This window comes from Syngnathus typhle, linkage group LG6 (assembly GCF_033458585.1).
Source record: "Syngnathus typhle isolate RoL2023-S1 ecotype Sweden linkage group LG6, RoL_Styp_1.0, whole genome shotgun sequence".
In the NCBI taxonomy this organism is placed as follows: Eukaryota; Metazoa; Chordata; class Actinopteri; order Syngnathiformes; family Syngnathidae; genus Syngnathus; species Syngnathus typhle.
Window position 1 is genome coordinate 15,121,664 of NC_083743.1, and position 23,864 is coordinate 15,145,527.

The following is a 23,864-nucleotide window of genomic DNA, read 5'->3' on the forward strand; positions in this document are numbered from 1 at the left end:
CACAACCCTGGCGACCCTCCGTGAACGTCTATCTTCGTTTCGGCATTGCTTGTAAACACTCTGTGTGGACTGGCAAGCCGCACGCAATGCAAAGTGACTAGATTTGAGGAGAACGGCCTGATTCATTTGCGAACGATTCAGTAGAACTAGGAATTAGAACGGAATGGCAAATCTACTGACTGTACATGTTGAGCTTCGCGCCTTTGTATCGTTTGACTCGAAGAAAGAGTGCGTTGGAGACAAAATAAGCTTCTCTTTTAGGCTCTTCTTAGCCGCTTTTTATTTGGAACTATTACGCGCTCGAGGTTTCTTTCAACTCTCACCACGCACACTTGCGCCCCCTCAATGTCAAACAAATCACTGCCTCTGAGTACACAAACAGAACATCTTCATTTTAACACTACATGTACGTATTATGTTTGAGGGAGACGAACAAAATCCCGGGCGATTTTGAAATTCCCTCGGGAAATTTTTGTTAGGTCTCAAAAGCTGGACATGTTCCGGGAAAAAGAGCACGTCTGTAAGTTTGGGACCAAAGGCAGAACCTCACTCACGCAACTCCACGACTAACTCGACAACGGCAAACAACAGGGCTCCCGTGTCAGGAAGTAAAACGTGTAACGTTTCCTAAAAAACTGCTAGAAATGTCCAAAAAGTTAACATAATAACGGTTTATACAATATTTAATTTTAATTTTGTTATTTTGTAATATTTGCAATGTATTACGAATCACGTGAGGCTTTGAATGAACACGTCACACATTTGCAGTGTGAGCTGATCTGGCGCTGTACTTCCGGTGGAGACGTGGCTCTGCACTGCTGCCATATTGACGCCAGGCAAGCTAACAACCTCACATCTTACTCAAGTCAGTTGGACCGCTTTACATTGCCTATTCGGAGCGATCAACAGAACCCAAGCGACGCAGATAAGAAGCTGAAGGCCTTCGTTCTATAAAAAGATAATCAAAAATGGTGAGTAAGAAACGTTGCATCCAGAAAGTTAAAAACGTTTAGTTGGGCCTAGGCTTCAAAACATAGGCTAAGCAAGTAGCTGGCTAAAGCGAGATAACAGGTCTTCGAAAGTGGAATTATCCTCCCAACTTTTTGAGTTGACATCGCGTATATTTTCGTAGAGCTCTATTTTTTGACGCGAACTTTATTTTATTCATTGAAACGGAGCGTGCAGGCAGTGCTGGGGTGAACTAACTCGCTCCTGTCTGTAACTAGCACCATTGCTAACGTTGGCTGCTGTCAGTGTGCATATCGCTCTCAAACCTCTAGTTAATGTCCCAAGTAAGTTTGAGTTGTCCATATCCACAACATAACATGAATCGGACAACCTCTACTTGCGTTGTCATGTGTAATTGATCTATTTATGTATTTATTGTGATTTCCTAATTGACCGTTGAACTTGTGTGTAAAATCCAATCCGTCAAATGGTTGTAATGTGGCAGTATGAAGCACACGAAGCTGACTTTCCAAACTTGTCTTTACTCCAAGACTGCCAACAAGTTAATATTGCGTCACAAATAAGATAAGTATAAACATACCCCTACAGTTTGCCTGCTGGGAGAGAGGCATAGTTCTTATGTCCGCCACAGCAATTAAAAGTGAATTTTGACCATTTTTGACACCACCCAGACTGACAATTTTCATGTAAAAAAATAATAATCATATCACTCGCCAATTTTAATTGTTTATATTATGCATTGCAGTTTAAACCATTTACAGAAAATGGATGGATAATCAATATTATACCAGTTTTGACAGTCTGTCTGCACAATGTTATGTGATACATACATGTATCCTGGTATCTTCAGGTGCTGTTGGCAGCGGCGGTGTGCACCAAGGCTGGCAAGGCCATTGTATCGCGGCAGTTTGTTGAAATGACGCGGACACGAATTGAAGGTCTCCTTGCTGCATTTCCAAAACTGATGAACACAGGGAAGCAGCATACCTTTGTGGAAACGGACAGTGTCCGTTATGTATACCAGCCACTGGAGAAGCTGTACATGGTTCTCATCACCACCAAGAACAGCAACATCCTCGAGGACCTTGAAACACTCAGACTCTTCTCTCGTGTGGTAAGCCTTCAGTTGTTAAAAGTAAGGTTGTCACAAGAACATACTTCCGGTACCAACACGCGAAAAATATATCTACCTGCTTTTTTGTGGTACCGTCAGAACCGAATATTTAACTTTTCACTCGGCGAGCGGTTTCGATTCTTGCCGGAACTTAAGTTGGCAGTATACGCATACGAGCAGCACGGAGCAGCAGTCAGCGGCGCTGAAGAAGAAGAAAACTTTCGGTCTTTCATAACAATGGCTTCTGGAAGTGGGAGTGGAGGTCCAACACACTAACTTGTTGAGAAGCCAAGTCACTAAGAGTCCTGTGTGGAAATATTTTGCATTCAAGGCGGATGCAACTGGAGCAATTATAGATTTTAACAAGCCAACGTGCCAAATGCTTGAGAGGTATTAGGGTTGAGAGGCTCCATGCCATTGCTGCTCTTTTTAATACACTGCTCAAAAAAATTAAAGGAACATTTTTTTATCAGGGTATGGCATGAATTCAATTACACTTTTCTGACAAGGTTTTGGTCAGGTACGCGGCAGAGGGGGTTGTTAATCAGTTTCAGCTGCATTGGTGTTGGAGGAATTAACAATAGGTGCACTAGAGGGGCAACAACGAGATGGTCCCCAAAACAGGACTGGTTTTGCAGGTGGAGGCCATTTCAAGTTCCTCCTCTTGATCTTTTTTAACTGGTTTTCCACAAGTGTTGGCTTTAGCGAGAGTCATTATCACGACTGGGAGCATGAGGCGATTTCCTAACCCTCCTGAAGTTGAGCAGATTGTCCAACTCCTCCAGGATGGCACATCCATGCCTGCTGTTGCAAGAAGATTTGATGTGTGTCCCAGTACAATCTCCAGAGCATGGAGGAGATTCCAGGAGGCAGGCAGTTACTCTAGGAGAGCTGGACAGGGCCGTAGATGGTCCTCATCCCATCAGCAGGACCGATATCTGCTGCTTTGTGCAAGGAGAAACAGGTTGAGCATTGCCCGAGCCCTACAGAATGACCTCCAGCAGGCTACTGGTGTGAAAGTCTCTGTCCAAACAGTCAGAAACAGACTTCACGAGGGTGGCCTCAGGACACGAAGTCCTGTAGTGTACCCTGTGCTCACTGCTCAGCACCGTGGAGCTCGATTGGCATTTGCCATAGAACACCAGAATTGGCAAATCCGCCACTGGCGCCCTGTGCTTTTCACAGATGAGAGCGGGTTTACCCTGAGCACCTGTGATAGACGTGAAAGGGTCTGGAGAAGCCAAGGAGAGCACTATACTGCCTGCAACATCGTTCAGCATGACCGGTTTGGTGGTGGGTCAGTGATGGTCTGGGGAGGCATTTCCATGGAGGGACGAAGAGACCTCTACAGGCTAGAGAACGGCAGTCTGACTGCCATTAGGTATCGGGATGAAATCCTTGCACCCATGGTCAACACTGGTGCAGTAGGTCCTGGGTTCCTCTTGATCCACGACAATGCCTGGCCTCATGTACCAGGAGTATGCAGACAGTATCTGGAGGATGAAGGAATTGACACAATTGAATGGCCCTCAAGATCACCCGATCTAAACCCGAAAGAACACCTCTGGGACATAATATTTCAGTCCATCAGATGCCGCCAGGTTGCTCCTCAGACTTTACAGGAGCTCACTGATGCCCTTAGACAGATCTGGGAGGACATCCCGCAAGACACCATCCGTCGTCTCATTAGGAGCATGCCGCGAAGTTGTCAAGCATGCATACAACCACGTGGGGGCCACACAAGATATTGAAAATAATTTCGAGTTGCAGAAATTGAATTTAGGCAAAATGGACGAGCCTGCCACATCATTTTTTCACTTTGATTTTTGGGGTGTCTGTATACTGAGCCCTCTGTCGGCTGAAAACTTTTATTTCCATCAAAAGATGTGGCATCTTTTTGTTCCTGAGACATTAAACTGTCCATATCAGTATAGATATCCAACATTTCTGTTGTCACCATTGAAATCTGATTTATTTTCAAAGTGTTCCTTTAATTTTTTTGAGCAGTGTATATAGTTGAATATTGTTATTATCAGTCTTGCTTGTTTTTATAGATGTGTTTTGAAGGCTCTATGCCACTGCTTCTCTTTTCTAATATAACGTTTACGACCAGGTTTAAGCAATTCTAAATGAATTAGTGGTTTTAAAAAATAAGTGGATTCTGTTTGGTTGTTTTCTACCGAGGTACTGAATTAGCATCGAGAATCGTCGAAAATCACAGCTATTGGTACCGAGCGACTACTGAAATTCTGGTATCGTGACAACCCTAGTTAAAAGTACTAATCACACTGCTGTCATGTCAAGGTCTCCCATTGTAGTAGATGTGGTAGAATTCAAATTTCAACTCGTAAAGAATGCAATTTGGGGGAAAACAAAATTCCTCCATTTCAATCGGTAGGCTTAATTTGTTTTCTATATTTATACGAGTGCTGTGCACGAATGCGTTGTAATTTTCTCGCCCACTTGATTGGGCATGGCATATTAGTAATTGGTTTATAATTTGCAAACTTGGATGAGGTGGTGTGACGTCACCGGAACTGCCACTTTGTTGACTTGTTTACGCAGTAACTGTTTGAGCTAGTCCTCTGACATTTGACGACCAACTTGTGGGTGTACTGCCAGATGAGGCCAAAACCTGCTTCCTACTATTGTAGCAAAGAGCATTACGACAAAAGTGGCCTGCAATAACTTAGATCAGTGGTTCTTAACCTGGGTTCGATTGAAGCCTAAGGGTTCGGCAGAGCCTCCACTGGGGAGGTCCGAACACACCTCGTGTAAATTTGTGATAATCCATATCTGAACTGGTCTCGCAAAGGCAACAGCAGAAGTCACACTGATTTGCGGGTACGTAATGTGTTGAGTTCATGCATTGTGTTGGTTTTGTTCTTTGAACAAGGTGATGATCATGCACGGCTCATTTTGCGCCCCAGTAAAAAAAATCGATGTCCTGAATTTGACTTTTTTTTTTCTCTCTCTCTTTTTCATTTTTCGCTGAAGAGGGGTTCGGTGAATGCGCATACAAAACTGGTGGGGTTCGGTACTTCCAACAAGGTTAAGAACCACTGAACTCTGACACTGACTCTGTGGTAATGACTGTATGCAGTCACCAAAGCCCTGCTAGACAGTGTACAAATGCCTTTTTCTTGAGTGACTTCATTGCAAACAAGTCGCACAGTTCTTTATAGTGTGGTCTACTCCAAATAACAGACACAACAGAGACACAGACACTAAAAATTTCAAAATTGCGAATCTTTTTTTCTTTCACCAAGACTACCCTATTAGATGCAGCATGGTGCCCCATGGCATTCAGACATGTGGCTCAAATCATACCGGCCAAGTGATGTTTACCTTCATGTAAGAAACTGATGTCAAGTATCTCCTTTATACCTGTCCAGATCCCGGAATACTGCCGTGTGCTGGAGGAGAGTGAAATTTCAGAGCACTGTTTTGACCTGATCTTTGCTTTTGATGAGATCGTGGCGCTAGGCTACAGAGAGAATGTCAACCTGGCTCAAATCCGCACTTTCACTGAGATGGACTCCCATGAGGAGAAAGTTTTCCGTGCTGTCAGAGAGGTGAGTTTATTACGTGTGGTCAGGGCCTGTTCAGGCTGGATTTATATTTTGTTTTATTTAAAGTGTATTCAGATCAGAAAAGTCCTTAGTCCGCTTGTTGAGTCCGGCCCAAAAGCGGACTTAGGGTGTATTCAGACCTGACTGTTTGATCCGTTTTAAACGGACCAGGGTTCGATTGGAACGCTGGTTTGTGCAGGTGTGAATACACGCAACAGAATCCTGGTGCGGATTAAAGAAATGGACCGAGACCCACTTTTTCAAGTGTTCTCTGTTCGCCTCAGGTGTGAATATAGACTTTACTAAACCAAAGTTATCTATAATAAAAAATAATGTTCAACATTGTTATATTTTTGGGACACAGTTAGATGTGTGACATTGACAAACTGTCGGACTACATTTTGTAAACCCCAAAGAAGGAAAATAATTTTGTAAAGGTACTCTATATTGACAAACAGGTAAATGGAAAAGCCCTGCCAACTTGTCACCATTTCACATTTTAATTTCAATTCCCCTCGAACTTGCATCTTGAACAGTTGTATTTCTTTCTCTTCATGCTGTGCTTTGATTACAAATGTCTCAGAAACCTTTTAGAGTTGGCATTAGTCCAAGTGATTTATGATTTAACTCAATATAGTCAAGCACCCAACATTTAAAATCATTTAATCAACTTTCAGACCCAGGAAAGAGAAGCCAAGGCTGAGATGAGGAGAAAGGCCAAGGAGCTGCAGCAGGCTAGAAGGGATGCAGAGCGTTCCGGCAAGAAGGGGCCAGCTTTTGGGGGCTTTGGCAGTGGAGGCATGACCAGCATCTCCTCGGGATCTATCATTACAGAAACCATCGTAGAGCCTGAAAAGCCCAAGATCACACCAACTCCAGTCAGGTGAAGAAAATAAGAAATCTGCAGTTGGAAAGCATTTGTTGCCCTTTTTTGGTCTTGTAAATGGTCCATACGTTTGTTTGACAACCGTTTTTCCTCTCCCCGTTCCAGACAAAGCGGACCAAGTAAAGCACTGAAGCTGGGGGCAAAAGGGAAAGAGGTGGACAACTTTGTTGACAAATTGAAGTTGGAGGGTGAAACTATCATGCCATCCTCTGGGAAGAGAGGCTCAGATGTTTCGAAAGCTCTACCACCACCAGTGAACATGGAGAGGTTGGTCGATATTTTTGTTTTTTAATTTGTTTTATTAAAAAATAAAAATGCAATTAATACTTTGAAACTGACCATGCATTTTTAGTTCATATATTATACCACAGAGTTTGAAGTGTATGGAGTACCTATCACTTGTTTCGCTGGTCTATTATGCTTCGATTTAGGACTCAATGTGTGTCCGCCCCAAGACAACACTTCACAAATTTTGTTTGTACTCAACAGTGTACATCTTAGAGTTGAGGAGAAAATCTCTCTCACTTGTGGTCGTGATGGCGGGCTGCAAAACATGGAGGTGCTGGGCATGGTGACGCTCCGGGTCACAGATGACAAGAACGGGCGCATCCGTCTCGTTCTCACCAATAATGACAGCAAAGGATTACAGCTTCAAGTAGGTGTTTACAGGCACACACTTCATTGTCCCAGAGAAAAGAACTAATATTTTGTTGCAGAATGTGGGTGTCGGTACATTTTCTTAAATGTCTATTAAATTTTGTTTCTATTAACTAGCAGCATGGTGTTAGTTGACTAGATATCATATAGTATGATATGTAATACAGTGGAGCCTCGGTTTTCGACCACAATCCGTTCCAGAAGGCTGTTCGAGAAGTGAATCGTTAGAATTCCGCATCATGTTTTCCCATTACAAATAATGGAAAAACATTTACTGTTTTTTTTCCATGTATAATGCGCCCCCGTGTATAATACGCACCCTAAAAATGGCATGTTGATGCTGGAAAAAAGCCTGTACCCATGTATAATACGCACCCAAAGTTTGACTCCTACTTAAGTCCGTAAATGTAAAATTATTTCAGAAAAAAGATCATCTTTGGGAACAACCGGATGTTATTCTGCCGGTCAGTATCACTGCGCATGCGCTAGCAAACTCGATAGCGAAGAAATGTTTCGGATTTGTGTAGGGTGCATTGTGACAGCAAACGAGCAGGTGATCGAGCAAGCATCTGATACGAGAGCATTGTGTTCGTATGGAGCGTGTTTGAAGTGAACACCAGAGAAGAAAGCGCATCTGTAATGGCGGCCTCCATATCATATCCGGATTTAAAAAAAAAATAAAAATAATATATATATTTTTTTTGTACCCATGTATAATGCGCACCCCAGATTTTAGGACAATAAATTAGTTAAATTAAACGGTAATACGGTAATAAAAACGGTAATCGGTTCCAAGCCAAAAAAAAAAAAAAAAAGGCCTTTTTTTTAACCATTTTTTCCATGAGCCTAATTTTGTCTGATCGCGCACCGCCGAACGCGCAACCGTAGCGCGTCGCCGACCACGCAACTGCACCGCGCTGGTCGCATTATTGTGACAGAGCCATCGCTGAAATTTAGAAAATATTTTTAAAGTCCTGATGTACCTTTAATTTAAGTGGACCTCAGTGCGCAGGGAGCTTAATTTGGTCCGATCGCGCAACCGGAGCGCGCCGGGTGCTCACTGTCGCATTGCTTTAGGAGCGTCTTTGTGTTTTAGAATGGCTTTACTGTTCCCACTTGCTTACTTTGGAGGCATGATTAGAGTTGATGCACTCCTCAGAGTAACGAGAATGTAATAACAAACGGAGTCATTTGGCATGCGGGTCCTCTCGGCTCATCTTGCGAGGTTCGACAACCGAATTTCGCCCGACATCCAAAGTAAAACAAGTCTCGAATTTTTTGTTCGAATACCGATTTGTTCGAGAACAGGGGCGTTCGAAAACCGAGGCTCCACTGTAGTTGGAAATAGAAACTCCTTTCTGCATGAATGCTAAAGTTAGCATAGCTTGAGACCCGTTTGTTGGCTCGCCAAAATCTACCGTATTTTCCGCATTAGAGGGTGCACTTAAAATCTTATAATTTGTTAAAGAAACCAGAGTGCGCCTTGTAATGCAGAGCGCCTTATATATGGATCAATTGATGAATTTGTTGATCCATACTGGTTGTACACAGCGCTCTGCCAAAATGTTTCAGTGCGACTAGTAAATTACAAGGTCGCATTGCTTTCAGCATTACGGCAACTGTGGTCAGGGATGCCACGGAAGTAAGCCTACTACTGGTTGATCGCATTACATTTAAAAAAAATAATATAATAATTCTGTAGGCTAGCTACACTAAGAAGCTAGCTACACTGGGAAATGACTTGCATAAAAATTATGAAAATATTGTTTGGGCTTAGAGTGTGAGAATAGTATTAATATGTACCAAAGTTGGCAAACGTAATTATTTGTAGAAACATGCTGCATCATTGCCAACAAAAAAAGCCAACAAAGCAGTGTGTGTGCACCCTAAATCGATAGTCTAAAAAAATGTGCCCCTTAGACCCATCCGAATGTGGACAAGAAGTTGTTCACATCAGACTCGGTGATTGGCCTGAAGAACCCGGAGAAGTCCTTCCCTCTCAACAACGACGTTGGCGTGCTGAAATGGAGACTACAGACCACAGACGAGTCACTCATACCATTAACCAGTAAGTCCAAAGTTTGTACTCTGATTGGAAGTGGACTTGGATGCTGTGTAATCAAAGAAGTGCTACTGAAAATCACACCGCGTGTGATGGCTTTGTTTGTGTTTATTTATACCTTGTATGAATAAATGTGATACATTTTTAAACCCTTATCCAAAGACACCAGCCATAAAGTAAACTAAATACCGTAATTTTCGGACTATAAGTCGCATTTTCTTTTCATGGTTTGGATGGGGGGGCGACCTATACTCAGGAGCGACTTATATACATATATATGTTTGGTTTTTTTTCACTTTTTTGGTCATTTTATGGCTATTTCGACTTATACTCCGGTGCGACTTATAGTCCGAAAATTACGGTAGTAGCAAGTTTGGGTCCAAACCATGTCATCAACTTGTTGCTATGCTGCTGGTTGTATACACAAAAAGTTTTCCGGCTTGGGTAATGCGATACTTTTCTTACACATTTTAATTTTGTGATCAGCGGTAATATCAGAATTAACTGGGCTCCGTGAAATAAGACGCAGCCACAGTGTTTCCCAAGTACCGTGTTTTTCCATGCATAATACGCACGATGGTTTGCGATGGAGATGAAAAAAACAAACAATATTTGACAATAACACACCAAGGATTGCACCATCGCATCAAACGATGTCAAAGTCAAAGTCAGCTTTATTGTCAATCCCTTCATATGTCAAGACACAAAGAAACCGAAATTCCGTTTCCTCCATCCCACGGTGACGAGACACAGTACACGATAAACATACAAGTAGACGACACAAAATAAAAACAAGAAGGCACAAACAATAAATAATAAATAAATAAAATGAGTGATGAATAAAAAATAAACAAATAACCCAATAAATAAGAGGAGCAAAACTGAGCCAGTGTGCGTACAGCAGACAGTAAGCATAGCGCAACGTACCGGACGCTACGCAGAAAGGGGGGGCGAGTTCAGGATCCTAACAGCCTGGAGTATGAAGCTGTTGGAGAGTCTGGTGGTGCGGGAGCGCAGGCTCCTGTACCTCTTCCCAGAGGGCAGAAGCTCAAACAAAGAGTGAGCGGGGTGACTCACATCACTCACAATCGTGGTCGCCTTGCGGGTGAGATGGGAGGTGTAAATGTCCTTCAAGGAGGGGAGCGAAGCACCAATAATCTTACCAGCTGTGTTCACTATGCGCTGCAGGGCCTTCAAGTTGTAGTCAGTGCAGCCGCCACCCCAAACAGCAATACAGCTGGAGAGGACGCTCTCAATGGTGCCGCGGTAAAATGTAGTCATGACGGCCGGAGGAGTGCTCGCTCGCCTGAGTTTCCGCAGGAAGTACAGGCGGCGCTGGGCTTTCTTCGCCAGTGATGCGGTGTTGGTGGACAAGGAGAGATCCTCACTGATGTGCACCCCCAGGAACTTGGCGCTGCTCACTCTCTCCACCACAGCACCGTCGATGGTCAGCGGCAGGTGTATGGTGTGACCCTTCCGGAAGTCCACAACAAGGGCAATATATGTATCGGCAATTATGAATTTTACTGACTGTGTTGAGCAGGATGGCTGAATGCGATGCGCGATTGACAACAAACAAGAAGAAAGGTGTGATTTCAAGTTTTATTTCGAGGGAGATTTTCTTCAAAAACTGTTGTACCCCTGCATAATGCGCACCCCAGATTTTAGCACAATAAATTAGTTCGATTTTGCGCATTATGCATGGAAAAACACAGTATATATTTACCTCGTAGCAAGCCACAACAAATGACTTTCGGCCACCAACTTGTTTTGGCGTCACATGTATACTTTCTTTTGCTTTGCGGAAATTCCTCTCCGCCCCTTGTGGGCATCTCATAATTCCTACCTATGTTACTTACGTTTCTTATACAATACGTCAAATGCATTGCCTCAAATGACTAAAGTATCAAACGTGTTGCCATTTGAGTTTGAAAATCGATCTGGTGTTTGAGACATCGACAGCTCAAACAGTATCAATCGCCACAGCACTCCAACCGGCAAAATGGGCAACTCGTCATGGCACTCTATCGCTTTTGTTTTATTTCTACATATATTCACATGGAAGCCCCACTCCATGTTTCTTTAAGCCTACATACAGTCGTCAAGATATTCAGCGTTTTGGATTGTATGTGAAGAGACTTTCACAGAAGGCAAACTAACCATCAGCACAGTGATTTTTTTTTTGCTCCATCTAAGTCAGTGTTTCTTAACCTTTATTGAGACAAGGCACATTTTTCACATCAGATAAAATCTCAGGGCACACCGCTGTGCAAAATGATCCAATATACAGCATAGATTATATGTGTACCTTCTGTCATCTAGTGGAAGATTATTTTATTGTTTTGCCTATTACATGAGGTTAGCATAGATGAATTAACAACAAGACATTTTTGTTATATTAGAAAATACCCACGTTTTTTTGACACAATAATTGACATTGACTAATTTTCCACGGCATACCTGATGATCTCTCCCGGCATTTTATTCAACACAAACAATCATTCGGCTTTACTGACAAAATCAGAATATTCAGTATTAGAGATGCACCGATCCGATATCTGGATCGGATATCGGCCCCGATATCAACAAAATAGATGGATCGGGTATCGGAAAATGCAGCCGATCTGTGAGCCGATACTTTCCTTAATCTATTGGGACGCGGGCTACGTCATACGTCAGCAGCACGTGTGCCGCATGCCACGAGAGTTTTCTAAACAAATGCAAACATGGAGCGAACGTTCGCTTCTCTTCCCCGGGTTGCTAAGCGGACGTCAAACCCTGCGCGTTCGCTTCTCTTCGGGTTGCTAATGGGACGTCAAAGGCTGCGCGTTCGCTTCTCTCCCGAATGGGGGGGGGGGGGGCGGTCGGCTAATCGGATGTCAAACGCTGCGTGTTCGCTTCTCTTCCGGGGGGGTGTTAATGGGACGTCAAACGCTTTGTGTGGCGGGCTCCATCTGTAATGTTTCTCTATACCATGAGAAATAACTTGACAAGACGACCAGGTTTTAGGGAAGCAGTGAGTCAATCATGTATTGATGTTCGTTTCTCTTTAGCCGCAGTCTCTCCTAGCTACAACATGCCATCCGCCCGCCATACCTCTAGCTCCACCCCCCAGTACGGGTAACCACACAGTCCAAATACATTACACCATCTAGTGTGGAAACTGAGAAGCTGAGCTCAAGCTTCTTGTGCGGGCCATATTCAATTATGTTTTCAGAATTTGCTGCGGGCCAATAAAAACTGGACCGTTGGTTTGGACACCCCTAATTTAGAGCAAAGAACTGTGTAGTCTGCCTGATGCCATTGCCTTTGGTCTTTTCTGTTCCACATGTAGAGTTATGTAGCTTGTTAAGTCAACCATAATATCGGATCGGTATCGGGTATCGACCGATACGCAAAGCCACGGCATCGATATCGGTATCGAAACTGAAAAAGTCGGATCGGTGCATCTCTATTCAGTATCGATGATGAGGCTAAAATCGAAAGGATTTGCGTAATTTAAAATCAGGGGTCTCATTACCTGGGGGCCACTGGAGCTAAAGTCTGCGGTGAGGCCGGGCCACATTTTTTTTTAATATATATATATATATATATTTTTTTTTTTTAATGCACGGATAAAAACTTTTACACCTAAACTATTGTCCCCTCAGTTTGAGACCCATGTTTCAAATTAATCGAGGGCTGTAAATATGCAAAGAACGATCAATCAACTTGATAATTGATTATTCAATTAATCGTCGCACTTGTTCCAACTAAAGTATTTAGTTGGAATTTTAGGTATTTTATGTTTTAAAAGAAGCTATGGTGTTACTACAAATTAAATTCTGCTTGTTTGTCAACCTAAATGTTTTATATTGATCTCACAATCTGTTCGCCTCTCCCTCTGTTCCTTCCTTGGTTCATGGCAACCCTTCAAAGGACTTGTGACTATTGTTGACTTTTAGTTATCCTTTTCACAATGTCTCAATTATCCCTCAGTCAACTGCTGGCCTTCAGAGAGTGGCAGCGGCTGTGACGTCAACATTGAATACGAGCTGCAGGAAGAGAGCCTAGAACTCAATGACGTGGTCATTACCATACCAGTGCCGTAAGCCGATCAAATCTTCTTTTTGGACTGTTAAGGGATACCATAGTGACATACGTAACTGACAATATTAATCTGATCATATCTATTGTAAGAATAGTTCCGTGGGTGCCATCACAATGTGTGTGTTACCTAAGGGGACATATGTCTCCGTGCAGGTCTGGCATGGGTGCACCTGTGATCGGAGATCTGGATGGAGAGTACAAACACGACAGCAGGCGAAATGTTCTGGAGTGGTGCCTACCTGTCATCGATGCCAACAACAAGACTGGCAGCCTGGAGTTCAGCATTAGCGGACAACCCAATGACTTCTTCCCCGTTAATGTGTCCTTTGTGTCCAAACGCAACTACTGTGACATCCAGGTATGAACTTTGGTAGAAATGTTTTGACTGATTGACTGCTGAATATGAACATAGAAAGAGAAAAAAATAAGAATACAAAATACGATGAAGAAAAGGCAGCAATAAATGTCATCATTTGGCACAGTTTGTCTTCAAAAGGAGGTAGTACCGTATTTTCCGCACTATTAGGCGCACCGGATTATAAGCCGCACCTTCAATGAACGGCCCATTTTAAAACTTTGTCCATATATAAGGCGCACCGGATTATAAGGCGCGTAGAATAAAAGCTATACTGCAACAAACTGAGGTTGACTAGGGTTGCGGTATACATCCACTAGCCAATAACCAACGAGCCCTCTGTAAACAATCGCGTTTCTCAAACGATCTCCTATAAAATGATCGGAACTGACTAAAGTTCGATCTAACGCATTGGTACTACTTACCTATGTTTCCCTTCCATATCGATCCGTAGATTTACTCGAAACATTAACGGAGCAGCCTATTTTGACATGAAATAGCCTGGTGCGTATAGCAGCTATCGTTATAGCATTAGCCATCCGCAAATTCCCATGAGCCTCAGCTCGCAATCTCCCATGAGCCTCAGCAAAGTGTAAACAATCGCGTTTCTCAAACGATCTCCTATAAAATGATCGGAACTAATTAAAGTTCGATCTAACACATTAGTACTGCGTACCTATGTTTCCCTTCCATATCAATCCGTAAATTTACTTGAAACATTAACGGAGCAGCCTATTTTGAAATGAAATAGCCTCGCGGGTACAACAGCTATTCGGTGACACCCCCTGACTACAGTTGCCGTAATTTTGGGAAGCGATGCGACCTTGTAATTTACTAGTCGTACTAAAACGTACTGAAACATTTTGGCAGAGCACTGTGTACAACCAGTATGGATCAACAGATTCATCAATTGATCCATATATAAGGCGCTCTGCATTATAAGGCGCACTGTGTTTTTTTTAGTAAAATGTAAATTTTTAGGTGCGCCTAATAGTGCGGAAAATACGGTAAATGTTTTACGACCCTTGGTTGCCATATCATAGGTTTGTCATGATAACGCAGTTTTGGGATGATATATTTTTTTCAGAAACTCGTATCACATTAAATGTGATTGCATGATGTTACCACAACAGTCAGTAAATCAAATATTTTTTTAACAATGTGAACTCGTTGCTCGAAGTAAGCGATTTTGCATTGCTGTTTTTGCAACAAAATTGATATTTTGCGCCGCTTTGCATATCAAATAGCATAGCCATCAAACGTCAACCTTTAAAAGTACTGATTTGTATTGGGAGCCATTCTCATGTCCTTTTGAGAAAAATATAATAATGAATACATAATAAATAAAATAATAAATGAATAAAGAAAGCAATATAAATATTAAATAAATACAACATACAAATGAATAAATAATGAGTAAAATAGGGCGGCTCGGTGACGCACTGGTTAGCATGTCCACCTCACAGTTAGGAGGGTGCAGATTTGTTTCCACCTCTGAACCTCCCTGTGTGGAGTTTGCATGTTCTCCCTGTGCCCACGTGGGTTTTCTCCGGGCACTCGGGTTTCCTCCCACATCCCAAAAACATGCTTGGTAGGACAATTGAGCACTCCAAATTGCCCCTAGGTGCGAGTGCGGATGGTTGTTCGTCTCTGTGTGCCCTGCGATCGGCTGGCAACTGGTTCAGGGTGTCCTCCGCCTACTGCCCGATAGGCTCCAGCACGCCTGCGACCCCCGTGGGGACAAGCGATATAGAAAATGGATGGATGATAATAATTTTCAAATACATTTTAATAAATTATGTTTTTATAAAATTAGATGATACCCTTTTTTACTGCTAAACACAATGTGAATTTAAGAAACTGTTGATTCCATACACTGTATCTATAAAAAAAAAGTTGTTCATTTATTATATTGTCACATTTTTATTTAATAAGATTCACTTGAAAAAAAAAAGCACAAAAGATTGGCTGAAAAAAAAAAATCAGATTCCCTGATACCTGCCCACAACCCTGATTATGTTCCACATTCTGCTGTACTTTTAAGGTCTGTACGCTTCGCTCTTTGTCTGAAACGACAAATTATTAACGTCTTTTGTTTTTCCTCTGCACGTCAGGTTGCTAAAGTGACTCACGTAGATGGGGACGCCTCAGTTCGATTCTCTTCGGAGACCTCCTTTGTCGTCGACAAATATGAAATCCTGTAAGAATGTTTCAAGCAAAGGGAAATAAAAGAATGGCCCACTAAATATAGTCCAAATCTGTGCTCCAGAGAACGATTGACAATTTCTACCCTGCCCACCCTGTATACTATTACAGACTGTGTACATCAACAGGACTCCATCATCCCTCCGGCAAATTGCGCTCCAAGTGCTGGGGCAGACCTGCAGTGATGAATTTATGTTTGTAAGAGCGAGAGGATCATCTATAGCGTTTAATTGAAATTGTGGAACTACGGTGATACTATTGTTGTCCCGAACGGAGGCCGAGGAAGGTTGCGGGCAGGTCACATCACGCTCAATCAGTCAGTACAACTCCGGCACGAACACTTGCGGGAACACGAGGCAGTCATCACTCGAATTGCTCAACATGCATCCTCTACAACCACGCTTCTTCCCGCTCAATATTGCATTGAAATAGTTTGATATGGGTGATTGGGGTTCTTGCTTTCTTTTTCTTCTCATTAACTCCAGAGTTCTAATTGTATTTATCATAAGCAATCAAACTACCGACATTGTTCGCTCCAATATCTCATTTGTTTTCTCGAGAACATTTAAGTAGGAACTCATAAAGGTTACAGATTGGACCTTAGCTCAAAAAGAACATGTTTGCAATATTGTATGTTCTATGTGCAGTCATCTTCATTTTTGCAATGTGTCCTTTTTATTTGTAATGTTGATATTTTCGTTACTATTTGCTGTTTAATGTGTCATCACTTTCAACCACATGGCATTGAAGTTTGACATGGAAGAGCAGAACCTATCCACCAGTTGAATATATTTGATTATTGCAACTTTGATATGTTTATAACATCTTTTGAGTCCCTCTTAAACTGTTTAAGTGATGGCAATTGAATAATAGGGAGATGTACCTTCATCGTGGGCCACAAACACCGACGCTCTAAACCACCACCACCCCTAAAAACTACAAATAAACTGCAAACCATTGTGAAATTGGGCCCTTCACATCCTGACAAGAACCACACGTTTGTTCATTTTGTCTTTTTTTGTGATAATTCTGACTAAGGAGAATGTCTGGTGAATGTTGGTTTATTTTTCACTTGGACTCCTCAACTTTCAATTTGGTAACTGTTGCGTGGCTGTGTTAGAGTTGGAAATTACGGGATTTAGCATTTTTAACAAACTTTCTGAAGGGGAATCGTAACATTCCATTGTACAATTTGGGGCAAAACAAAATCTTTACTGTAATAAAATGTATTCATGGAAATTACGTGGTTGTTGTGTCATTATGTGTATGTAATGACCATTGCAGTTGTATTGTTTTACATATTTGTAATTGCCTTCGTGCGTGGAAGACATTTTACACATGCGTGACAGGAATTCAACCAAAGGACTTTGCTGTTGAGTTGACAATTAGATGTATTTTCCTCTATTGTAATGACTTGCATAGAGAGACTGTGGTTGAACTTTTCAACCATAAATCCTATTGAAATGTTTTGCTTGTCATTGGAAACCAGTTCATCAAAAATACGGAAGTTGCGTGCGTGTGGGCTCAACTCCCCATCAGAAGAGTAAAGAGTCCCACTTGTAAGAGTTAAACGCACCTTTTGTAGACAAGAAATTTGTAAAGTAACAGACATAATAGAAAAACACTGGATAGTGCCCGTGGTTCGCACTCAATCGACGGTCCAGAGGCTTTTCGAGTTGCCACTGAGTTACGCCAGGGTCTTATAATTGACATACGGAAATGCAGGATGCAGTTGTAGAAGTTTCCTCTGGCCACGAGGGTACCGGGCTATTAATTATAACTAATCATTTACAGTGGGGCAAAAAGGTATTTAGTCAGCCACCAATTGCGCAAGCTCTCCCACTCAAAAGATGAGATGCCTGCAATTTTCATCATAGGTACACTTTAACTATGAGAGAAAAAAAAATGAAAACAATTCTGAAAGTCACATTGTTTTTTTTATATATTTTATTTGCAAACTATGGTGGAAAATGAGTATTTAGTGGATAATTAAAGTTCATATCAATACTTGTGTTATGTTATATACCCTTTGTTGGCAATGACATAGGTCAAATGTTTTCTGTAAGTCTTCACAAGGTTTTCACACACAGTTTCTGGTATTTTGGCCCATTCCTCTATGCAGGTCTCCTCTAGAGCGGTGATGACCAAAACTTTAGGCTTTAAGTGATGCTTTGGCAAGGGAAACAACAAAAGACTGAATATCTACCACAGATGGGGACCCGAGTCACTGTGACTTGGACTCGAGTCGCTGTTTTGATGACTTGTGACTTGACTTGACAAAAAATGAAAAAACTTGAGACTCGACTTGGATGTTAAAGACTCGGTCGCAACGGGCCATAAGTTGAGCGGAGAGGCCCTGTTGGGCGGAGCTGGCGAAGAACGAGAGGACGGTGTTGGTGAGGCTGGCGCGGTCGGCCCACAGTCGCCTGGACCGCAACAAACCTCCACAATCAGCCGGCTGCCTACTACGGCGCACCGGGTTGCCGGGAAAACACTGAGTGGACCTTTCTCCAGCACAGAACGGACTCCAACACGGAGCGGCCCCCGGGTGGCCAGGACAAAACGAATTGGATTTCACTCCAACACAGAGTGGACTGCACTTCATGTGGCACAGAAAACGTGGAGTGGATTTCTCTCTACTTTGCCCCCGACCTAAACCCAGCCCCACACCCACAATCAAAATGGATCTCCTCAACATCCAAGCACTCACACGTAAATCATCATTTATTCACGACCTCATCCTGGACAAAGGCTTAGACAATGTGCCTGACTGAGACCTGGCAACCACCGGATCAATCTATCAATCCCTCAATGAAGCCTGTCCCTCTGGTTATAAATACATAACTAAACCTCACAGCACTGGCCGTGGCGGTGGCCTGGCTGTACTCCACCGTCTTGATCTAGAGCTATCCCCTCTCCCTCTACCTTGATCACTCCTCATTCGAATCCCTTGCATTCAAATGTAAACTTCCATATCCTATCACAGTTTTACTTATTTACCGCCCTCCTAAACCAAACTCTGCTTTCAATCCAGAACTACACGATCTACTCACTACCCTCTGTACCTCCACTTCCTCTGATCTAACCATACTAGGTGATGTTAACATCCAGGTCGACACCCCCTCCCGCCACCCTGCCTCTGACCTGTTGCAACTATTGGACTGTTTACACTTCACTCAACATGTAAATGTCCCCCACTCATGACAAAGGGCATACACTTGACCTTGTCATCTCCTCATCGGCCATAAGCAACCTACAAGTTCACGAGGTTGGTGTGTCTGACCACAAACTTATTCAAATGGAACTGCCTTTCCCACGCCCCCACTCCAAACCCGGACGTAGAGGACATCATCAAAAATATGAAACCCTCCACATGTGCCCTGGACCATTTCCCCACAGCCCTCATTAAACAACAAACCTCAGCCCTTAGTCCCCTAATAACCAATGTCATCAACCTCTCACTCCAGTCTGGCTCTGTACGCCCTTGCATTGAAGACAGCCATCATTACCCCCGTGCTCAAAAAACCCTCACTTGACCCGGACAACCTTGCCAACTACACACCGATATCAAACCTCCCGTTTCTCTCCAAGGTTCTGGAGAAAGTGGTAGCTGCCCAACTTCACACTCATCTCACCCGCAATAACATTGCTGAGAAATTTCAATCCGGTTTTTGCTCTGGCCACAGCACTGAAACAGCCCTTGTTAGGGTCACTAACGACCTTCTCATGGCTGTCGATGCAGGCTCCTCGTCACTCCTCATTCTGTTGGATCTGTCCGCTGCATTTGACACTGTTCACCACAATATCCTCGGTTTTCTTTGTGTTTTTTTTTCTTGGTATGGCGGCGTGAGTGGCTGCCTCCCAGCAGTGTTCTCTCTTTTCCTCTTTATTTCCTTCTTTTCTCCTTTTTCTTTCTGTCTTTTTGTCCATTCGGCAATGCTGGTGCCTTCTACCGCACCTCGGTATCTCTTCGGATCAGATATATATATTTTTTTTTCTTCCTGGGCCCGGGATCATCGGTTGAGTTCCGGCGTAACTCTACGACGGCTTCCTGCTTATCCGGCCCTCGCCTTGGCCTTGCAGCCGCAACCCCTGTGGAGAGTCCGCTCCCTCGTGCTCGTCGGTACCAACGACTTTCGCCATGCTGGCCCCGTGGTGACCATCTGCACGTGCCCCGGCTGGGTGCCCGGGACGCTGCTCACACGTTTGCCTGCTTTGTGATGTTTTCACCGATTCACGACCACGGTCCATTGGGCGCCGTTGAACTGGACTGCCCTTAAACCTGTCGATGGACCCGGTGGAGGTTATTTTGTTTTGGGGTGTTCTCTTGTATTGGGGGTGCTGGTTGGCCGCTGTTACTTTTTTTCCTTTGTCTTTTAGCTTTGATTTGCTTTGATGGCTTTTATCTTGAGCACTTTCTGACTTTCTTTGTGGCGCCGTTGTGTGGCAGCCTTATGAAAGTTATTGAGTTGCGCTCATGCCATCTGTGTGTCTTTTGTATACCCACTCTGTGGTGTGGATACTGCTGGGGCCTGAATTTCCCCACCCCTGGGGATCAATAAATATTCAATCAATCAATCAACTTCACTCCACTGGATTCTCTGGCACTGCTCTAACCTGGCTTCAGTCACCTCTCGAACCGAAGCGAGTACGTTTCCCTGGGAGGGAAGAAATCCGACACACACACTGTCACCTCCGGTGTCCCCCAGGGATCTGTACTCGGTCCTACCCTCTTCACTCGCTCCACGCTACCCCTCGGCAATATAATCAGGAGGTTTGGCATCTCATATCATTGTTACGCGGACAACACCCAGCTATACCTCAAACTCGACCCCCCGCCCTCCACAACCCAGCCTCCTCCATTTCCCTCATCCATCCTCTCCCTGTGTCTGGAGGAGATGAAGGCGTGGATGAATCTCAGCTTCCTGCAAGTCAACAGTGACAAAACCCAAGCCATGTTAATTGGCACTCCCCATCAGATCCATACCTGCCCAATAACAAGCATCTCATTTGCCGGTCACACTATCCCCCTCTCAGCCACTGTCACCAACCTGAGTGTGAAACTGGACCCTCAACTCAACCTAGACTCTAGGTCCTAGAGTCACACATAAAACACATCTGCAAAACCTCCTTCTTCCACCTCAGGAATATTTCCAAACTCCGCCCCACACTTACCCTGACGGATGCTGAGAAACTTGTCCACGCCTTTATCTCCTCCAGGCTAGACGATTGTAACGCACTCATCGGGAGCCTCCAGAGGCTTCGGTACATCCAAAACAGTGCTGCTAGGATCCTGATGAGGGTGCGGAAAAGCGACCACATCACACCCATCCTCCGTTCTCTGCACTGGCTCACCATCAAATTCCGAACTGTTTATAAGATCGCGCTCCTCACTCACCAGTGTATCCTCGGACATGCTACCCCATACCTCAAAGAACTCCTTGCCCCAAAACCTGCCACCCGAAGCCTCCGCTCATCCAATTCACACCTTCCCCACGTCCCGAAAACCAAGTTGCGCACCATGGGGGACCGGGCCTTCTGCCATGCAGCCTCCACACTGTGGAACTCCCTCCCCGACCACCTAAGAGAACCCCAATCCACTGACTCTTTCAAAACCAGACTTAAACTCTTTACTCTAGCATTTCCGTAATTCCTGTTCTCATGTCCTGGTTGTCGTCCAGTGGTTTTATACTTGTCCTTGCTTTTTGTTTTGTTTTTACTTGCCATGTAGCACTTTTGAGATTCCTCCGACTGTAAAGTGCGTTATAAATATAATTTATTATAATACGTATCATATATAGGTAAATACAATTCCAACAAAGTCACTTGTCAAGCCTGACACGGATTTGACAATTTTTTCCCACCAATCTCTGGCTCAAAGTGAAAGCAATTGGACATTTCGGCAGGATGGGTGGGACCTTTGGATGACACCGAAATAGAATTTCACTCCTAAATGTAGTCATTTGTGAAGCAGCTCATTTCAAACAAACAAACAAACAAACAAACAAACAAACAAACAAACAAACAAACAAACATTTGTCATTTTATTGAAGAGGGAAAAAAGAAAAATCAATGGTGTTTGATGAGACTGATTAGCAAAAAGAAGCACACGTTGAATCCAAAGAAGCAAAATGCACTTAAGTGCATGTCGTGTGGGCGGGGGGGCCACTTTTCCTCCCTCCACCTTTGGCTTGCTGTCTTCTAGGCGGCCAGCTGAAGCAGCAGATGCATCAGGGTGACGACCGTCACCAGCAGAGCAGGTGAGTAGGACAGGCACCCGCTGCCGTCTCCGGGCTTGCCCTCGACGTCTCGGGGCTTGCTGTCTTGGGGGTTGCTGCCGGCGACCGCTGAATGGGAGACGCATTTGGAAAAGGTCAGCCAGCAACTTTGGAACTTTTTCCTACATGAGGCCATGTTTGTTTCTTCAGCAACATGAAACCTACCAGGAAACTTGAGCTGGATAGTCTTCTTGACGCTCACGCCATTCATGGCCTTGTATGTCCCCAAGTCACTGTCCTGCAGGTCCTGAATCTCCAGGTTGCCCGCTGATGGAGTGAATCTGGAGCCTGTCACAGGATTGTCGTCGTGCTTCCAGGTGGCTTTTGGGTCTCCAAATTCCAATCGAACCTTGCCATTCTTTTTAACCAGGCAGTCGCCATTGGTCTTGCACACGCCTGACAAACAAAAAAGCACAGAGGTGGCCAAAGTATGACTGTTTTTACAAAAGCTTTGCTAAGAAGGTAAAAAAGCACAGAGGCAACGCGGAAATACATTTGAAATGAAACAATGAAGCGAGAAAATAACTGCACAAAAAGCTTTCATGTGGAGACTGGCTTTCCTCCAACATCAAACTCACCAAAAACTTTTACATTGAACACTTGGGTGACTGATGGGGAGTTATACTTGGCTGTGTACGATTCTTCGTCACTCACATCCAGGGACTGGATGGTCAGGCCTTCATTATGAGGTCCGCTTTTAGCATACTTGGGATCCTCGCCGGTGAGAGGGGTGCTTCCTTTCATCCAGACGACAGGACCAGTAGCTGTGTCCGAGACTCTCAATTTGAGCTTTCCGCTCCGGTCGCCCTTGCACGTCACACTTGAGGTCTGCCCAAAGCAGTCCGCCACTGCCAGCACAAGAAAAGCAGTTGTACATTCTGGTAGGTAGAAGTTTTCAACCCGGGATCAATATTAAGTCTTGATTTGGCAATTTTGCGAATGGTTTCGTAATCATTTGGCTAACATGCTGTCATGTGTTATTTTGATTGGGAGTCTTAATTTAGCAATTTGGAAAATGATCATTTGGCTAACATGCTGTCTGCCATGTGCACCAAAACCAGCAGACACAGACACAGCTTCTATCCCCAGGCTGACTCACACCACTCAGAGTCTCAGAGACATCACTTGTCAATAATATCCTGTTCTTGCCACTTAAATGTTGTTAGTCACCTGAATGTTGTAGAGGCTGAGATCAACCGGAGTCAAATTCCTTGTTTGGCATGCACAAACTTGGCCAATAAAGCTGATTCTGATTCTTGTTTTTCAGAGTTGCCGGATTGATTGCGAGTCCTAATTTAGCAATTTGAAAATCATCGTTTGGCTAATATGCTGGGATGTGCACCTTTTCTTGTTTGTCAGAGTTGCCGGATTGATTGTGAGTCCTTATTTAGCAATTTTAAAATGATCATTTGGCTGACATGTGCACCTTTTGTTTTTCCAGCGTTGCCGGAAATGATCATTTGGCTAACATGCTGTCTGTCATGTGCACAGTTTGTTTTTCAGAGTTCCTAATTTAGCCATTTGAAAATGAGCATTTGGCTGACATGCTGTAATCAATTGGCTGTCATGTGCACCTTCTTGTTTTTCTGAGTTGCTCTTTTGTGGCATGCCTGCCTGCCATCAGAATCCAAGCCTGCAAATGTGTCCATGCGTGATTGTGCGTTGTGTCAAGAAATG

The 23,864-nt window shown here is 43.7% G+C and overlaps 1 protein-coding gene across 1 annotated transcript; it reads left to right on the plus strand.

The window, feature by feature from the left end:
- Positions 1-768: 768 nt before the first annotated feature.
- Positions 769-17,151, plus strand: LOC133155120 (coatomer subunit delta). Its single transcript, XM_061280147.1, has 10 exons — positions 769-971; positions 1,820-2,083; positions 5,479-5,658; positions 6,333-6,538; positions 6,647-6,808; positions 7,031-7,196; positions 9,119-9,266; positions 13,239-13,347; positions 13,503-13,707; positions 15,819-17,151. Exons 1-10 carry the CDS (start codon positions 969-971, stop codon positions 15,906-15,908), a joined length of 1,533 nt encoding a protein of 510 aa, XP_061136131.1. The 5' UTR covers positions 769-968; the 3' UTR covers positions 15,909-17,151.
- Positions 17,152-23,864: the final 6,713 nt, after the last annotated feature.